The sequence below is a fragment of the Beta vulgaris genome, chromosome 5, assembly GCF_026745355.1.
Source record: "Beta vulgaris subsp. vulgaris cultivar EL10 chromosome 5, EL10.2, whole genome shotgun sequence".
Classification (NCBI taxonomy): Eukaryota; Viridiplantae; Streptophyta; class Magnoliopsida; order Caryophyllales; family Amaranthaceae; genus Beta; species Beta vulgaris.
The window spans coordinates 57,741,857-57,755,662 of NC_079206.1; the positions used below are offsets into that span (position 1 = coordinate 57,741,857).

General features: G+C 36.6%; 1 protein-coding gene across 1 annotated transcript; it reads left to right on the plus strand.

Moving 5' to 3' along the window:
- Positions 1 to 1,611: 1,611 nt before the first annotated feature.
- Positions 1,612 to 13,429, plus strand: LOC104908317 (hypothetical protein). The gene is made up of 10 exons (XM_010697410.4): positions 1,612 to 1,927; positions 3,264 to 3,430; positions 3,518 to 3,582; positions 3,665 to 3,705; positions 4,531 to 4,619; positions 4,701 to 4,814; positions 5,782 to 5,859; positions 6,357 to 6,422; positions 8,118 to 8,198; positions 12,869 to 13,429. Exons 1-10 carry the CDS (start codon positions 1,789 to 1,791, stop codon positions 12,974 to 12,976), a joined length of 948 nt encoding a protein of 315 aa, XP_010695712.1. The 5' UTR covers positions 1,612 to 1,788; the 3' UTR covers positions 12,977 to 13,429.
- The last annotated feature ends 377 nt before the right edge of the window (positions 13,430 to 13,806 follow it).

A 13,806-nucleotide genomic window follows, 5' to 3' on the forward strand; every position in this document is an offset into this window, starting at 1 on the left:
CTCAAGAAAAACTATTCGAATAAAGGGCAGAATTAAGACAGATCAAACTAAAGATATTAAGCATAACATACACTTTTTTATTGCATGTTACTTGAGTTATTCATGGAAAAAAGAAGAAGAAAACGACCCTTTTTTTTAAACTTACTCGCTCAATCAAAAAACCTTCTACCCTCCATTGAGAATAGAAGAAATTCTACTTTCACACAATATATCTTATATTCTTTATGTCTATTCTTTTTGTTCATAATTCATGTACAAAAATTAATATTAAAAAATCACTCACAACGTTTGTTAGTTTTTTACATTAGCGATTTAATATGTTTCAATTCATCTTACTATTAATCTCTCGTATTTTAAGTATAATCATAACTATAGTATGAATGAAGTACATAATAGAATAAAAAGTTTTCAAATTGACGCACGCATCACGTGCATATTAGACTAGTATGAATTAGGCTAAGTAATATTGGACAGGAATAATCCCACCTTTGCTCGATCTATCAAAAATAATCCCACCTTCGGATTATTTTGGAATAATCCTACCTTTGCTAACCAAATCGATTTTTTGGTCCTAGGAACTTGTAACTTGACAAACCGGTAAACCAAGTTAATTTTTGATTCAACCTTTGCCCGACTGAATTGGACCCTGCACCAGCCACCTAACCTGCACCAGCCCCCTCCATAGCCACCATCCCCCACCCACTCTCTCTCCACGTCGCCGCTGCTCTCTTCCTCCTATCGCTATCCTCTTTATCTCTCTTCTCGAATCGCTTGTATATATGTTGTGGTGGTTGTATTATCTCTCTTCGAGCGATGGTTGTGTGTGTTGGTGGTGGTCGTCGTCAACAATGGTGGTGTCGGGAAAGCTCGTAGAGAGGAAAGGAGAAGGGTTGAAAAGATACGAAGGGAGAGGAGTGACAGGGTCATGGGGAGAAGGGGGGAGGGGTGGCGGGGTTGCCTACATACAAAGGGTCGGGGGTTTACATAGGAATCGGGGGGGAGGGTGGGGTGGGTCGTTTAGGGTTGGGGAAGTAGGGAACTAGGGTAATGGTGGGGTTCGTTTAGATTTTGCAGCGGGCTGGGGTTGGGGCGTGGCGGGGCGGGGCTGGGGTGTAGCAGCAGGCAGCAACGAACTAGGGTAGTGGGGGGTTCAGGTTTTGCAGCGGGCCGGGGTGGGGGTGGGGGTGGGGGTTGTGGTGTGGCAGCAGGCAGAAAAGATGAAGGAAGGGGGGCGGGTAAAAATCGGATAAATGTTATACCTAACTTGTTGTTACTGGTAATTATGATCTTAGGACTAAAAATCGATTTAGTAAACAAAGGTAGAATTATTCCAGAATAATCTAAAAGTGAGATTATTTTTTACAGATCGGGCAAAGATAAAATTATTCCTGTCTAATTTGCCTTAGACTAATCTAAGAGTTTATTCTTTCCACTTTCTCTTTCTTACACACTCTCTCTTCATAAATCTAATTTTACAATTAATTTAATAGGTTAAGCAGGTTATTTTCAGGTTGAAATTTTCAACCCGAATCTAACCCTTTTTCTCTCGTTTATTTATTTTCATTTTTTTTAGTTAAACAGTTCGAAAACTTCGAGCCCCTAATCTTTACCAAGAAAAAGGTAAGGGCGAAATAGCCAATTAACTTGGTGCCCACCTCTGGAAGATTGAATCACTACTCTCTGATACTTTCACAGGAAAAAAATATGCACACATGAACAGCAGAAAGGAAGAAAATTGACATCTTTTTGCTGTTAAATGATTTGGGCAACTCTTAAATGGTGTGATCAATGATGGCAAGAGCTAGAATTTGTTGCATACACCCAAAACGCGCTGCTTTGATCTGGGTTCTCTCTACTTTCCTCTTCTTTTCTGCCTTCCACATGATTCTTAAAAATTCCTCCATGCACAATTTTACTTCTTCATCAGGTAATATTTTTTACCATTATATTTCTTCTTAATTCTTCAAATTATTTTTTAATTTGAAAAAGGGTAAATATAGAAGTTAAAGACTTTCTATTATTGCTGTTGGTAGTGAAATTGGGAAGTAGAGTGTTTATTCTTAGCTTTAAATTTGCATAGTTTATGGGATTGGCGTTATATATTATACCCTTTATATTTTCTAAATTGTTATGTGAAATTAATCAACAGTGGATGCATTAGCTTTTGTTCCTTTAATCTAATTGTAATCTGCAAGTGTGAAGGGTTGAGACGAGTGGTTTGATAACAGTGTTGTTATAGAACATTACTCCTTCCTGAAATGTTTGCCACATTGTCTTAACCCCTTGTATGTAAGGATATGCTATGATTTTAGGTAATGAATGTTTATACTAGTCGTTTCGAATCGATTATCTCCATATCACTTTGTTGAAGGAGTGGTGAATTAGGAAATCCGATCATAAACCATTGTTGTTCTAGAAATTGTGACAATGTATTGCAGATGTCCTATAATAGTATATACGACTACTGACACCGGATGAAGGGATTATTTTTAGATTTGTTTCGAATTTAGTGATTAGGGATAAACAGTGACTCCAAGGATAGTAGAGTCCTAGTTGGATTTTGTTGATTTTCATAGAAGTAAGAAAATGAGCAGCCTATAAAGGGTGATGCTTTTGTGTATGGTGGTACACCTGTTTGTGAGATTTTCTTGATCCTAGTATGACCTAGAAAATGGGCACCCTATAAAGGCGGGTAGGTTTTTGAGTGGTGGTGCACCTGTTGAATTCAGTTGTGAGGATTAGGTTCCTTTGGTTGTTGATGATGAGACTATGAACTCTATATTCTCTTTTCTAGGTTAGCATTAGTGGAAATCCGACACTTGATTGACACTGCTGCTTATCTACTTATGTGTTTGAGTTTTGGCTACCTTAAGTGTACTTGGTGCTAAGTTGATGCGATTATGCTTCTAGTTCTGGTAATGTGGTGCTGCTTAAAGTGCAAGCTTGCTACATGTGGAACCTTTGAAATATGCTGTTGCATCACAAAACTTACCCCGATTTCTGTGAAATTGTGATATTTTTTCCCTCGAATTTTTTTACCTTGACTTATGGTTTGGGATAGTGAAAATAGAGATCGGTGAGCTTACTGAAGAACTATTACGGAGGGTGAAACCAAAAATGAAAAGGCCCATGTCCATGCCAATTGTGGAATTTTAGAAATGACTGCCTTTTGGATACGAGGCAGGAAAGAGTATGGTTATGGATGAGAGTGTGTTTCCCATGCTTAATTTAAGGGTGTTACTAACCCTGATTCATGTTTACAGATGCTCCAACCTTAAACATGGTGAAGAGAACGAGATTGTATGAGAAAATGGCAAGGGATTTGGATGAGCATGGACCAGCTTTTCTTAAACATGGAGAAACTTCTCAATCATTGTCACTTTCTGATCTTTTTAGCGTGAAAGATGGTGTTGTAACACCTAATCCCAAGGTGAGTGTTAATTTATTAATGAGAAAGCGGCTCTTCCATCTTTCCCTTTCTTAAGCTTGCATCTGATTGGCTTGGTGCTGCTTGCAGGAAGCTAATCCCCCTGTAAGAGCAAATGTATTGTATCTAAGTACAGAATATTCTTTACCCATATCGTAAGTATATATCACTCTGTAATTATATCTCTCATTTCAGAATTGATGTTCACGTTATCCATGGCTGTTTTGTCTTCTGCAGAAAGGCAGTAAAGGATGTATTTTTACCCTACTTTGACAAAGGTAACAGTTCTTTTTTGGCTTTTATTGACATCTGCTTGTTTGTTATTTTGGCTTTCAATCATTACCCTGTTCTTGATTTACTCCTTGGTGCGAGTACTGTTTGGCTAAGCCGGACTTGCAAAGGTTCAATCTCATACTTATCTGCCTAAATATGTAGAAGCACTATGGAGTACACCCAGGGGCGGATCCAGGATTTCGAATTTGGTGGGGCACCAAATTACAAAAGAAAAATCATAATATCATATTTTAAAACAATGCAACACTTTAATTTTCACAACCTTAATAAATAATATTAAGTATTCAATAATATCTCTATTTTTAGTATATTTAACATATTGACTTTCTCATTCATCAACAGAGGCAACTTTTATTTCAATTTGTTACTAAAGTTTATATATGAAATGAAGATTCAAAATGGAGAAGAAAAAAAATGCTAAAATAAAGAAGAGAAAGAGTAAGAAGTAAAAAAAGAAAAAGAAAAAATAAAACAAGACAAAACAAAAGGTATTAAGCAAATAAGAAAGAAAAGAAAGAAAAGGAAAAAAGAAAGAAAAGATGCGTGTAGGGGAGTCGAACCTGTGGCCGCGGCAACAACAAGCTTATAAGAGAACCACTGGACCAAGTTACATCATATGTAATTATTATGCGCGTTTTAATTTTAACCTATTGTAAAAATCTGCTTGACTTTAAAAGTAAAAAGAATCCGATTTTTTTTGGTGGGGCACGTGCCACCCAGGACCCTTAATAGATCCGCCTCTCTGTACACCTGAACCTCTAATTTGTTTCGTTTTGTTGATATATATCTCTCATATTTGCTTTGCTTAGCAATCTGGTTTCAGAATTCAAGTCTGTACCACTTTAGCATGTTCCATTCCTCTCATCATATATCACCTGTTCCTGCCACTGATGATGAAGTAAGGGTTTTTAATATTCTGAAACTTTTAATGATTGAGATGTAGATCATCTTGTTACATAACCTTGCTGAAATCTATCAGGTTGAAGCTGAAGCAAATGCAGTTAGAAGTGTTGCTAAATCGCTTTGCCCGTTGAATATTGTTTTAGATAGGGTGGTTTTAACTTCGACTGGTGTTCTTCTTGGATGCTGGCAGGTATTTTTTGAAAACTTTTTCTTGACATTTCTAACTTCTTGACTTCACAGATAGAATATGATTTGTGGTTTATCCTTACAGATTCTTGTTCTGTGAAGCCTGTGTGAATTACCTTGTTTTCTTAGTTTATGCCGTTTAAGACATTGAAGTATCTGAATTGTGAATTCGTAATGGTTTTGACACTTTTCTGATTTATATAAGGAGCGATTTGACGAGTATAGATTTCTGGTGAGTCTATTTAGCTTGCATAAGAGTTTTAGAAGCGCTTTGCTACTTGAACTTTTGGCCACGAATGTGAAGCAGTTTCACCATTTAACTTTTGTGATAAATGGTGATTGATATCGCTTGAGCAAATGCTTTCGTAGTTCTGTTATTGTCCAACACCCCAATTATCTGTTGAACCTAGGATTTCAAGTACCCGATATGTTTCTTAGAATAGGTGTCTTGTGCTATGTGTAATTCTCGTAGTCTTGTGATACATATCCTGTATTGTTTTTATTTTATTTTATTTGAAAGGGAGATCATGTAATGTTGTTATCTTCTGTTGAGCTTGTGTGCATAGGCTGAGATTTCTGTCAGTTTCTGCTGGATATCAATAAGGTTTAATTGCTTTTATATGGAAAAAATTGTTGTAGATGACTTCTATACTGTTAGACGTTAGTATTTTGATGGAATTTAAATGATATTGGGTTGGATTAGTAGTATAACTAGAACACTCTGATTACTTCTTTTCTTCAAATGTCATATAGAGATCTTAAGTCCCTTTGCCTTTTTCCTGTTCTAGCTCTAGTGTAATGCCTAATGTGATTTTGTTGAGTAAATAGCCAAATGAACAAGCTTATGCTTCTTGTTTTTTTGAAGAGCAAAGAATGATGATCCCTGCCTCCTACCAACATCTCCAATATATGTTGTCGTATGAGGCTTTTGATAAATTCTATACTTGCTGGTAATGGTTCTCTTTGTGTAGGTGACCTCTGGTACTGATCCGACCACTTTACGTGCTAAGCTCAGGACAGCCCTACCACATGCTCCAGAAAAGCAGCTTGTAAGATGTTTCTTTATATACTTACCTCATTTATGGAGGACACTTCAGATTTTCTTGTCCTCTTTTATAGGCCTTCACGTAAATAAAATAGTATCTGAGCCATGGTGGTTGGGTTTCTAATCATGAAGCTCTGTTATGTAACAAGATGTTCCTTTTGCTATTTTTTTTGGCAAGTTCAAAGACAATGGTATAGTTTTTAAGGAGAGGAAAAGCGAGGAATAACACAAATAAATTACAAGATAGCGAATGTAGTGCCATGCATGATAGTTGATAGCCTGAAATATCCTTCATTCAGAATGTTCTTCTTCTATGTTAATTTAAGTCTTGCAATGACCTTTACAAGCACCATTTTATTTCTCTTAAATGGCCACGTTCATTAGTTATCCAATAACATTATGTGGTTCTAGGTCTTATGTTATTTTGTTTGTTTTCCATCTATATGGTGGGAGGCAGAGTGGTTACTTTCTAACTGAAGATTCTAATTTAACTTACTGCAGTACGATGCTGCAATACTTCATACTTCATTTGCAAGGCTATTGGGTCCTCCAAGATTTCCGGACAAGGTTAGTATATGGTGTTGCAGTCACTCTATGATTTATTATTATCATCTATCTGATTTACTCCCAGAATATGCCTCTTCAAGCCTAAGGGGAGGGGAGGAAGGGTAGATAACAGGGGAATCTGAGCCTTCTAGAACTGTTACGTCAAAAATGTGTGTGTATGATGAGAATACTCATTTATGATTTCTTCTAAAATCATGTGCCAGTTCCAGATCCTCATTTGGTATCTTGCACTGCAGTGTTGTATTTCAAATCAATATCTCTAAGATATTAAATGTAATCTATGTCAACTTTCTCAATGTTCTAATCAAGGAGTAGGCCGTAACCTGTAGCCCAGTATATGGAATTTTGTTTCTCTAACTGCTTCGTGTAGATTAGTAGTTCTGACTTTTGAGTTCCAACTGCTTCTGGACCAAAATAATATGTTGAACCTCTGGATCTCCAACACTGCATGCAGACACTTATTCGAATGAGTTACTATATTATGTGGAGATGCTTGAGAAAAATTATTCATCAATGATTTTTTTTTGCCTCTCAAATTTTTTGGCTAATGTGTTTCTTGGGTTTTGGGGGGGGGGGGGGGGGGGGGGAGGATATTGGTTCAATCACTTTATTTCCTATGTGAACTAACTTCTTGATAAGAAAGAGATTTGAACAAAGATTGAAAGTGATAACTACCTTCATCTGAAAATGTGGACCTGAGTTAGTTTTTCCTTTTTGGCAATTTGAGTTGATAATTCTTTCTAGCCTAATTCAACATTTTTCCATTTACCGAACCTATTCTGTCTTCTGAAAATGTATAATATTATACTTGACCCCAAAATGTGAAGTTACCTCTTTGTGGACTGAGTTTAATGCATTTGCTCTTTAACTCAGTTTTCAAGGTGAGTTTGTGACTAAGAAGGCTTGTCGCTGATATAATCCCTGTTTCTGTAAGATTGAGTTCCATGTTATTACAATTTCATGGAGTCCTTCCTGCTGTTAGCTTAATAGTGGTGAAATGAGCTGAGGTTTGACACCGGATGGATATTGCCTACATAGTTTGACAAATCAATTGTAGGAAGTATGGAATGTTGATGATTTGGTGTCTCCTCGTACATGCTTGACCTCATGATGAAGTTGAGGTTCTCAAGCTCCTGAACATCATTTTGGGAGGTGATATTAGCTTCCCATGCTAACCGGAGAGTGGGGACATCATTCACTCACATGTAAACCAGATTTCAGGAGAAAGACAACAAACACACAAATAGTTTATATTTGTGGTACTCCGACACCTTCATATACCTCAAAAACGGGGTGTCGTGTCGTGTCTGACACGACACTTTACTTGGGTACTTCATTTTTAAACTAAAAACTTGACTTTTTTCTACAAATAGCCTAGTCGGACACTTGGACACCCGTATCCGAGTAAACACTCAATCCGTGTCTGAATAACATAGGTTTATATAGATGCAGGCCTAGTTACTTGAGTATAGTCATTTATGATTTAACATTAGTCCTGCACTGAAGAGATTATCCTTCTTAAATTCATTCTGTCTTCCCAGCCTGCTTAGGATGCGAGATAGGGAAATAACACCTGTATCAGTTTATGGCGTATATCATAGATGAATTCTCATTATCATAGTTTGCATATATTTCCTCATTTAAAATTATTTTTTTCTTCCCTTTTCTGGATATTGGTTTAAATGTCATGTGCAGGAGGCAAGTGAAGCTCCAGATGAAATCCGATTGTTTCGAGAGCTGGTAGCTAACCTCAACAATCGAATTAGTGGATTTCAGGTAAAGTGACTATGGTTTATAGAAAGAATCTTCAATACTACGTTGTAGCTATACTATGTCTTAGTCTCAAAATCTATCCCCAGGTTTTCTGCAGAAGGCAAAAATTACGCGTTCCTTCCTTCTGATAATTACTTCATATCTCGACAAATTAATGGTCTAGTTTATAAATTATTTTATCCTTTTGATCCATGTTTTGAGATAATATAAATTTATAAAGGTTGAATTTGGTGGAAGCTAAAATGCTTGATGTTGGACATTTACCAATTTATGTATCCTTGGTCGCACTTTTAGAGTTCTTAGACACATGCACATTTGTAGAGGAAGAGGGATCTTTCTTATTGCATTATGTGTGGGATACTATAAAAAGATGCAACTACATTGCTTTATGGGAATGAATGTTTTCTACCTTGATTCTTCAAACCTAAGGGGTGTAATTTTTTTGAAGAGATTAAATCCGAAGTCCTATTAGTGCAACTGAAATTGCTCAAATTTAGAAAGTTTGGTTCAATTTGGACTATATCTCATTGAATGCTTAACATTTAATAGTCAAGTGTGAGTTATGAACTTCAAGGAGGTTGAATTCATAAAGTTCTAACAATTTCATTTTATGTGGGGACATCTCGCTTCCTTGAACCTTTGGTTAAAGGCCCTCACTGTGATCCTGCTAGGTCTTCACTGAGGATACCACGCCTTAACATTTCCCGAGTGTGGTGTCAAATGAACAAGGATTTCTAGGCTCCGGGGAGGGGAGATCACCGAAGAACTTTAGAAGTCAGAACTAAGTTGATTATAGGAACTTAGAACATAGGTCTCTCATGGAAAATTAGTAGAGTTGGGCACCTAGGATGTATGGACATTTTGTAGAGTTGGGCATCTAGGATATATGAACAGTTTGTCTCTTCAAGAGACAAATTGGGTTTGAGAAAGAGTCAGAATTATCAAGTCTTAAGGTTATAAGTTGTGATATTGAGTACAAAATAAGAATAGAAACAGAGTTGGTATCATTATAGATGAATAGGCTAGTGTAGATGAGGTATATAGGAATGGTGATATCATTATGATAGTGAAGATCGTATGTGAATATGTGATACAGAAACTGTGAATATTGCTGGCACGTTTGCAATGGTTTTGAAAGTGTTTATGGAATATTAAGATTTTTAAGGAAGAATGAAGGGGAATAAACCATTTCAGATTTTGCAGTCATATGGCTAACAGGAGCGTATGCAATACCAATAAATTTCCTCTTAGTAAGGAATACTAATATGTATTAGCTCTCTAAATTGTAAGGTTATCTCATGGGAGTGTGTAGCTACTCAACTTAGAATTATAATGCTAGATGTTCGTATCAAGTTATGTTTTAGAAGGAATATGTGTCAAGCAGCCAAGAAAAGGATGGTGGAGTCTAAAAGAAGTCAATGTTACCGGTTTTACTCACAGAGTGGTTAGAGAAGGTGATTGGAATTTGAAGGTGGAGTTTGACTCGACTTCAGCAAACATGGAAATCTGTATTGCTAAGTGGCCAAAAAGGTTATTGGAGAACCCCACGGGAAAATCTCGTATGTAAGGACACAATATGGTGATGGATGGTGAACAAGGAAATAAAAATAGCTGAAAGAAAACAAGTGTTTGAACAAAGATATCTGAAAGGTGAAGTAATTGAAGTATAAAATCCCAAGGGTTCTGGTCTAGGATTGAGGGAATGCTTTCATGAGTTGTTCAATGGAAGTGAAATGAGTGTGACATAAGACATAGTTGTTGAGGATCGAGAAGTCAAGTGGATTACAGGTGAAGAATTCATAAAATAGAGGTAAAGAAGGCATTAACGAAATAAAACTGGTGAAAGTAGGTGACCTAGATGTTATTCCTACTGAGGTTTGAAAATGTGTGGGAAAGAGTGGTATCGATTGGTTAACGGACTTTTTAACAAGATCTGGAGGACAAATAAGATACCACAATATTGGAGAAATAGTATGTTGGTACAATATTGGGGATGCTCAAGACTACTCAAATTATCAGAAAATAAAGCTTACGTGTCATACTGGGAAGATTTTACCATTGTGGTAGACTATGGAAATGTCAATCCAATTTTGGTTATCCTGGGAAGATTTACCATTGAAGTCATACACTTTATAAACAATATGATGAAATGTTACTAAGGTGGCACATGAGTTACATTAACCTAAAGAAGGCTTATTATAAGGTATCGCGAGCATACTTTGGCTGGGCGATGTCAAAGAAATACATACCATGACAATATATTGACTTTCTTGAATCGAGAGGTGAAAGCAAGTGTCAGAATTTGTGGAGGATTAACAAAGAATTCCCCTACTAAGATTGGACTACACTTGGGATCTGCATCAAATCATTTTCTTTTCGTAATAGTAGATGAATTGGCTTGGCTATCTAGGATGAGATATTATGGTGTATGTTGTTTCTCGATGGCTTGTAGCGGTGGATAAGACTTGGACACTTTATGTCCGCCACACTAATCTCCATACATCATGTTTGATTTCTTATTTTTCAATTGGTTGCAGGATAAAGTTAGCAAATCACTAGTAAAATAATAGGAAGATGTAGGAAAATGATATTTGCAGCTTGCATAATAAGGAATAACTAAGTATTTATAACATCAATTGATGCATGATTTTGTCATAAATTCTTAAATTAGTATCATTTAGAAAATATATTGAATTCTTATTGTTATCCCTGGAGTGCTCAGTGCTGCTCCTTCCAAGTTCTATTATAGGATTGAGATCAAAGTCTTGTTTTATCAAGTTCCTCATCATTGAAATCAACCTGAAGTCTACATGGACCTTGCTGATTTCTAGAGTCCGTGCAAGTAGATCAGTCTCCAGTTGGACGATTTATGCAAGTAGGCACAAGGTGGGTCTGTAGTATGGTTTATGGAGTGGTTTTAGTGTTTATGGTGCAAAATCAGGTCCAAATAATAAAGTTTGTGGAGTGTCTTCTTGTTTTTGAATATAAGCAAGATGTGAGGAAGGGTAAGGGAATGATTTTCCTATTATGTGCATGGCTTGGAGAATGAGGGGTTGGCTGGTTGGAGGAGGCAACAGAGGAAGAGGAGGGAGCACTGTCGGTGACTGAAAAAGGCAAATGGTGATGGACGGGGTAACTAGGGATCAACAGAGAAGGCAGCAAGGAGCTAGGACGGGTAGGGGGATAGGTTCTTGGCTAAGCTGTGGTAGGAGGCTGGGTCATGGCTGGGCAGGGAAGGGAAAAGAAATTTAGAGGGAGCTAGGAGCCTAGAATGGTTAAGGGGATAGGGTCGTGGCTAGTTCTAATGCACAAGCGGCAAGTTGCCAAGTTCAAATGCAAAGATGGTAGATCCTTTAGCACTGGATTGTATCACATTGATGTCATCACAAATAGCAGTAATTGCAACACTTGTACACTTGACTGCTTTTGTTATACTAGACAAATGCATTGCCAAAATCCTTCACCTTAAAAAGAGAATTCCCCTATTCCTCAAGGGATGTCATTCATGTCACATAAGGGGTAACCCCATCAGGTTCATCAGTTTTCTCAAATAACTCTTCCAACATTTTTATTATCTTCATCCAAATTCTGCAAGTGATGGAGCACTATATAACCAAGACTGCATTCCTTCCCCATACTCTTAATTGAACCATGATGACAGAAAACACTAAAGAACTAAAAATAGACAAATTGGGAACAATAATCCGAAAGCAAACACAAACAGACAAAAGCATTTGCTCAAGGAAAAGAAAACCAGAAAGAGAAGTAGATAAGATAGACCATCGCTAAACTTGCAGATCAGTAGATACTAGAAGAATAATATAGAAAATCCTGCAAGAGGGCTCTTAACCAGGGCCACAATCAGCTTGTGGGCACCTGAAATTTGACTAATCGGCAACCAAAGGAGCTGAGTGGCCAGCTGGCCACCGGCGAGCAGTCGTTGCTTAAACCCTCATATCTGGTTGAGAGAGGGGGAGGGTAGTTGAGAGCTTTCTAAAATTCAGTATGGGGCCGGGTAGTATTGTTGAGAAAAGAAAGAGGAAGTTGTTAGTATTTATTTGTTGGGATTATTAGTGTGAAGTGTTCGTTCTCTTATTTCCAACAGGATTCTCGTTTGCTTTGTAATGAATTAGATGATAAAGTTCTATATGCTTCTATGAAATAAACCAACAAGCATAGCACAATTTTAATTTGAAATATAAATATAAAGTTGAAATTGTTAAATGTGCTAAAATAGTGAAATAATCCTTTTTTTATCCGCTTTTAATTTATGTTATATGATGGTGGTGTCAGGTGTGACCTTGTTTATATATAGTATGAAGTCAATGTTCTGAATCCATAGTCGAAATTAGTTGTGATATGTAAATTGTGAAAGCTTGTCCACTGATGGCAAGGGACAGAAGCACTAAACCTCAAGTCTTTTATTGGGGATTCTTTATGATCGTGAGGGGTGTAGCCATTTTATTGAGTGAAATGAGTTAGCTTAAAGGAAAGAAAGAAAATCTAGGAATACACCAATTTATTTAGATGGGTAAGTTTAACATTCTAATTAAACTTGTTTGTTCTTAGATGCTTTTTTCGTTTCATAAGTTTTGTTCGACTTGCACGGAGTTCTTTACATTACTTGCTATTCTCATATCTATTCACATTCTTTTACTTGTGAATCAACACAGGCCGTAGTTTCTGAACTGTGGTATGTAGAGGAACTCGATGTGCTTGCTCTTGCAATAAATGGAAGAATGAAGGTTCGCAGATTTCAACTCAGCTGCTCGAAAGCTTGAGATTTCTGAACCTAAAGACAACCATGTGACTAATGCTTAGCAACTTTTTCTTTAGAGCTTTGGTCGCAATATTTGGAACAACGCTGTAACATAGTGTGGGCTGTGGGTTGTAACAGTTTGTGGTATTTGATTGTAAATCTGTGATTATAATTTTCCGGCGGAGAGATGTTCTAGTACGGTTGTTAGCCATTTTTGTCATTAGTCAGTGTTGAACATCAATTTGTGTCCAAACTTCTCCGTAAATATTAGCATAGCAACATTTTTAATCCTCTGCTATTTGTAGGGGCCAATTTTATGTATAGTGAACAGCAATGAACAAAAGAGTGTATGACGGTATGTCGGGTGAAGAGCAATGAATATTCCCATACCGGATATGTGCCAATACCATGGCATTTATGTAATTTTGATGACAAAAGTAATATTAAAAAATTATAAATTTTTTGTTTTTCTTAATTTTTTTTTTGGGGGTTTGTTAGTTGAAATCTTATATCATATCCTTATAATATCTTATCATATCAATTAGCTATTAAATCATATCTGAGCTACATTTAATCCTATTAAGTATCTGGTGTGGGAAAAGTTTCCCCATACCGGATATGGGAGTATACTTTCTCGTCGGGTGAATGCTGAATAAAAAACAAATTTTACAAAATACTCCTTTTTTTTTTTTCTTTTTGTTCTTATTTGAAATTTATTTGGTATAAGTAGAAAGAACTTAGAAGGAAGGAGAATTGTAAGGGGAATCACTTGTTCACTTCAATAAAGTGAACAAAAAGTGATTTGTTTTTAAGGTATTTTTTTTTTTTTTTGATTTGGTAAGATGAATAATC

Excerpts from the sequence above, each read along its gene's own strand:
- LOC104908317 (XM_010697410.4), top strand. The coding sequence starts at position 1,789 with ATGATGGCAAGAGCTAGAATTTGTTGCATACACCCAAAACGCGCTGCT. Across the intron at positions 3,706-4,530 it reads TTTACCCTACTTTGACAAAG|CAATCTGGTTTCAGAATTCA; the intron begins GTAACAGTTCTT and ends TGCTTTGCTTAG. Across the intron at positions 4,620-4,700 it reads TTCCTGCCACTGATGATGAA|GTTGAAGCTGAAGCAAATGC; the intron begins GTAAGGGTTTTT and ends GAAATCTATCAG.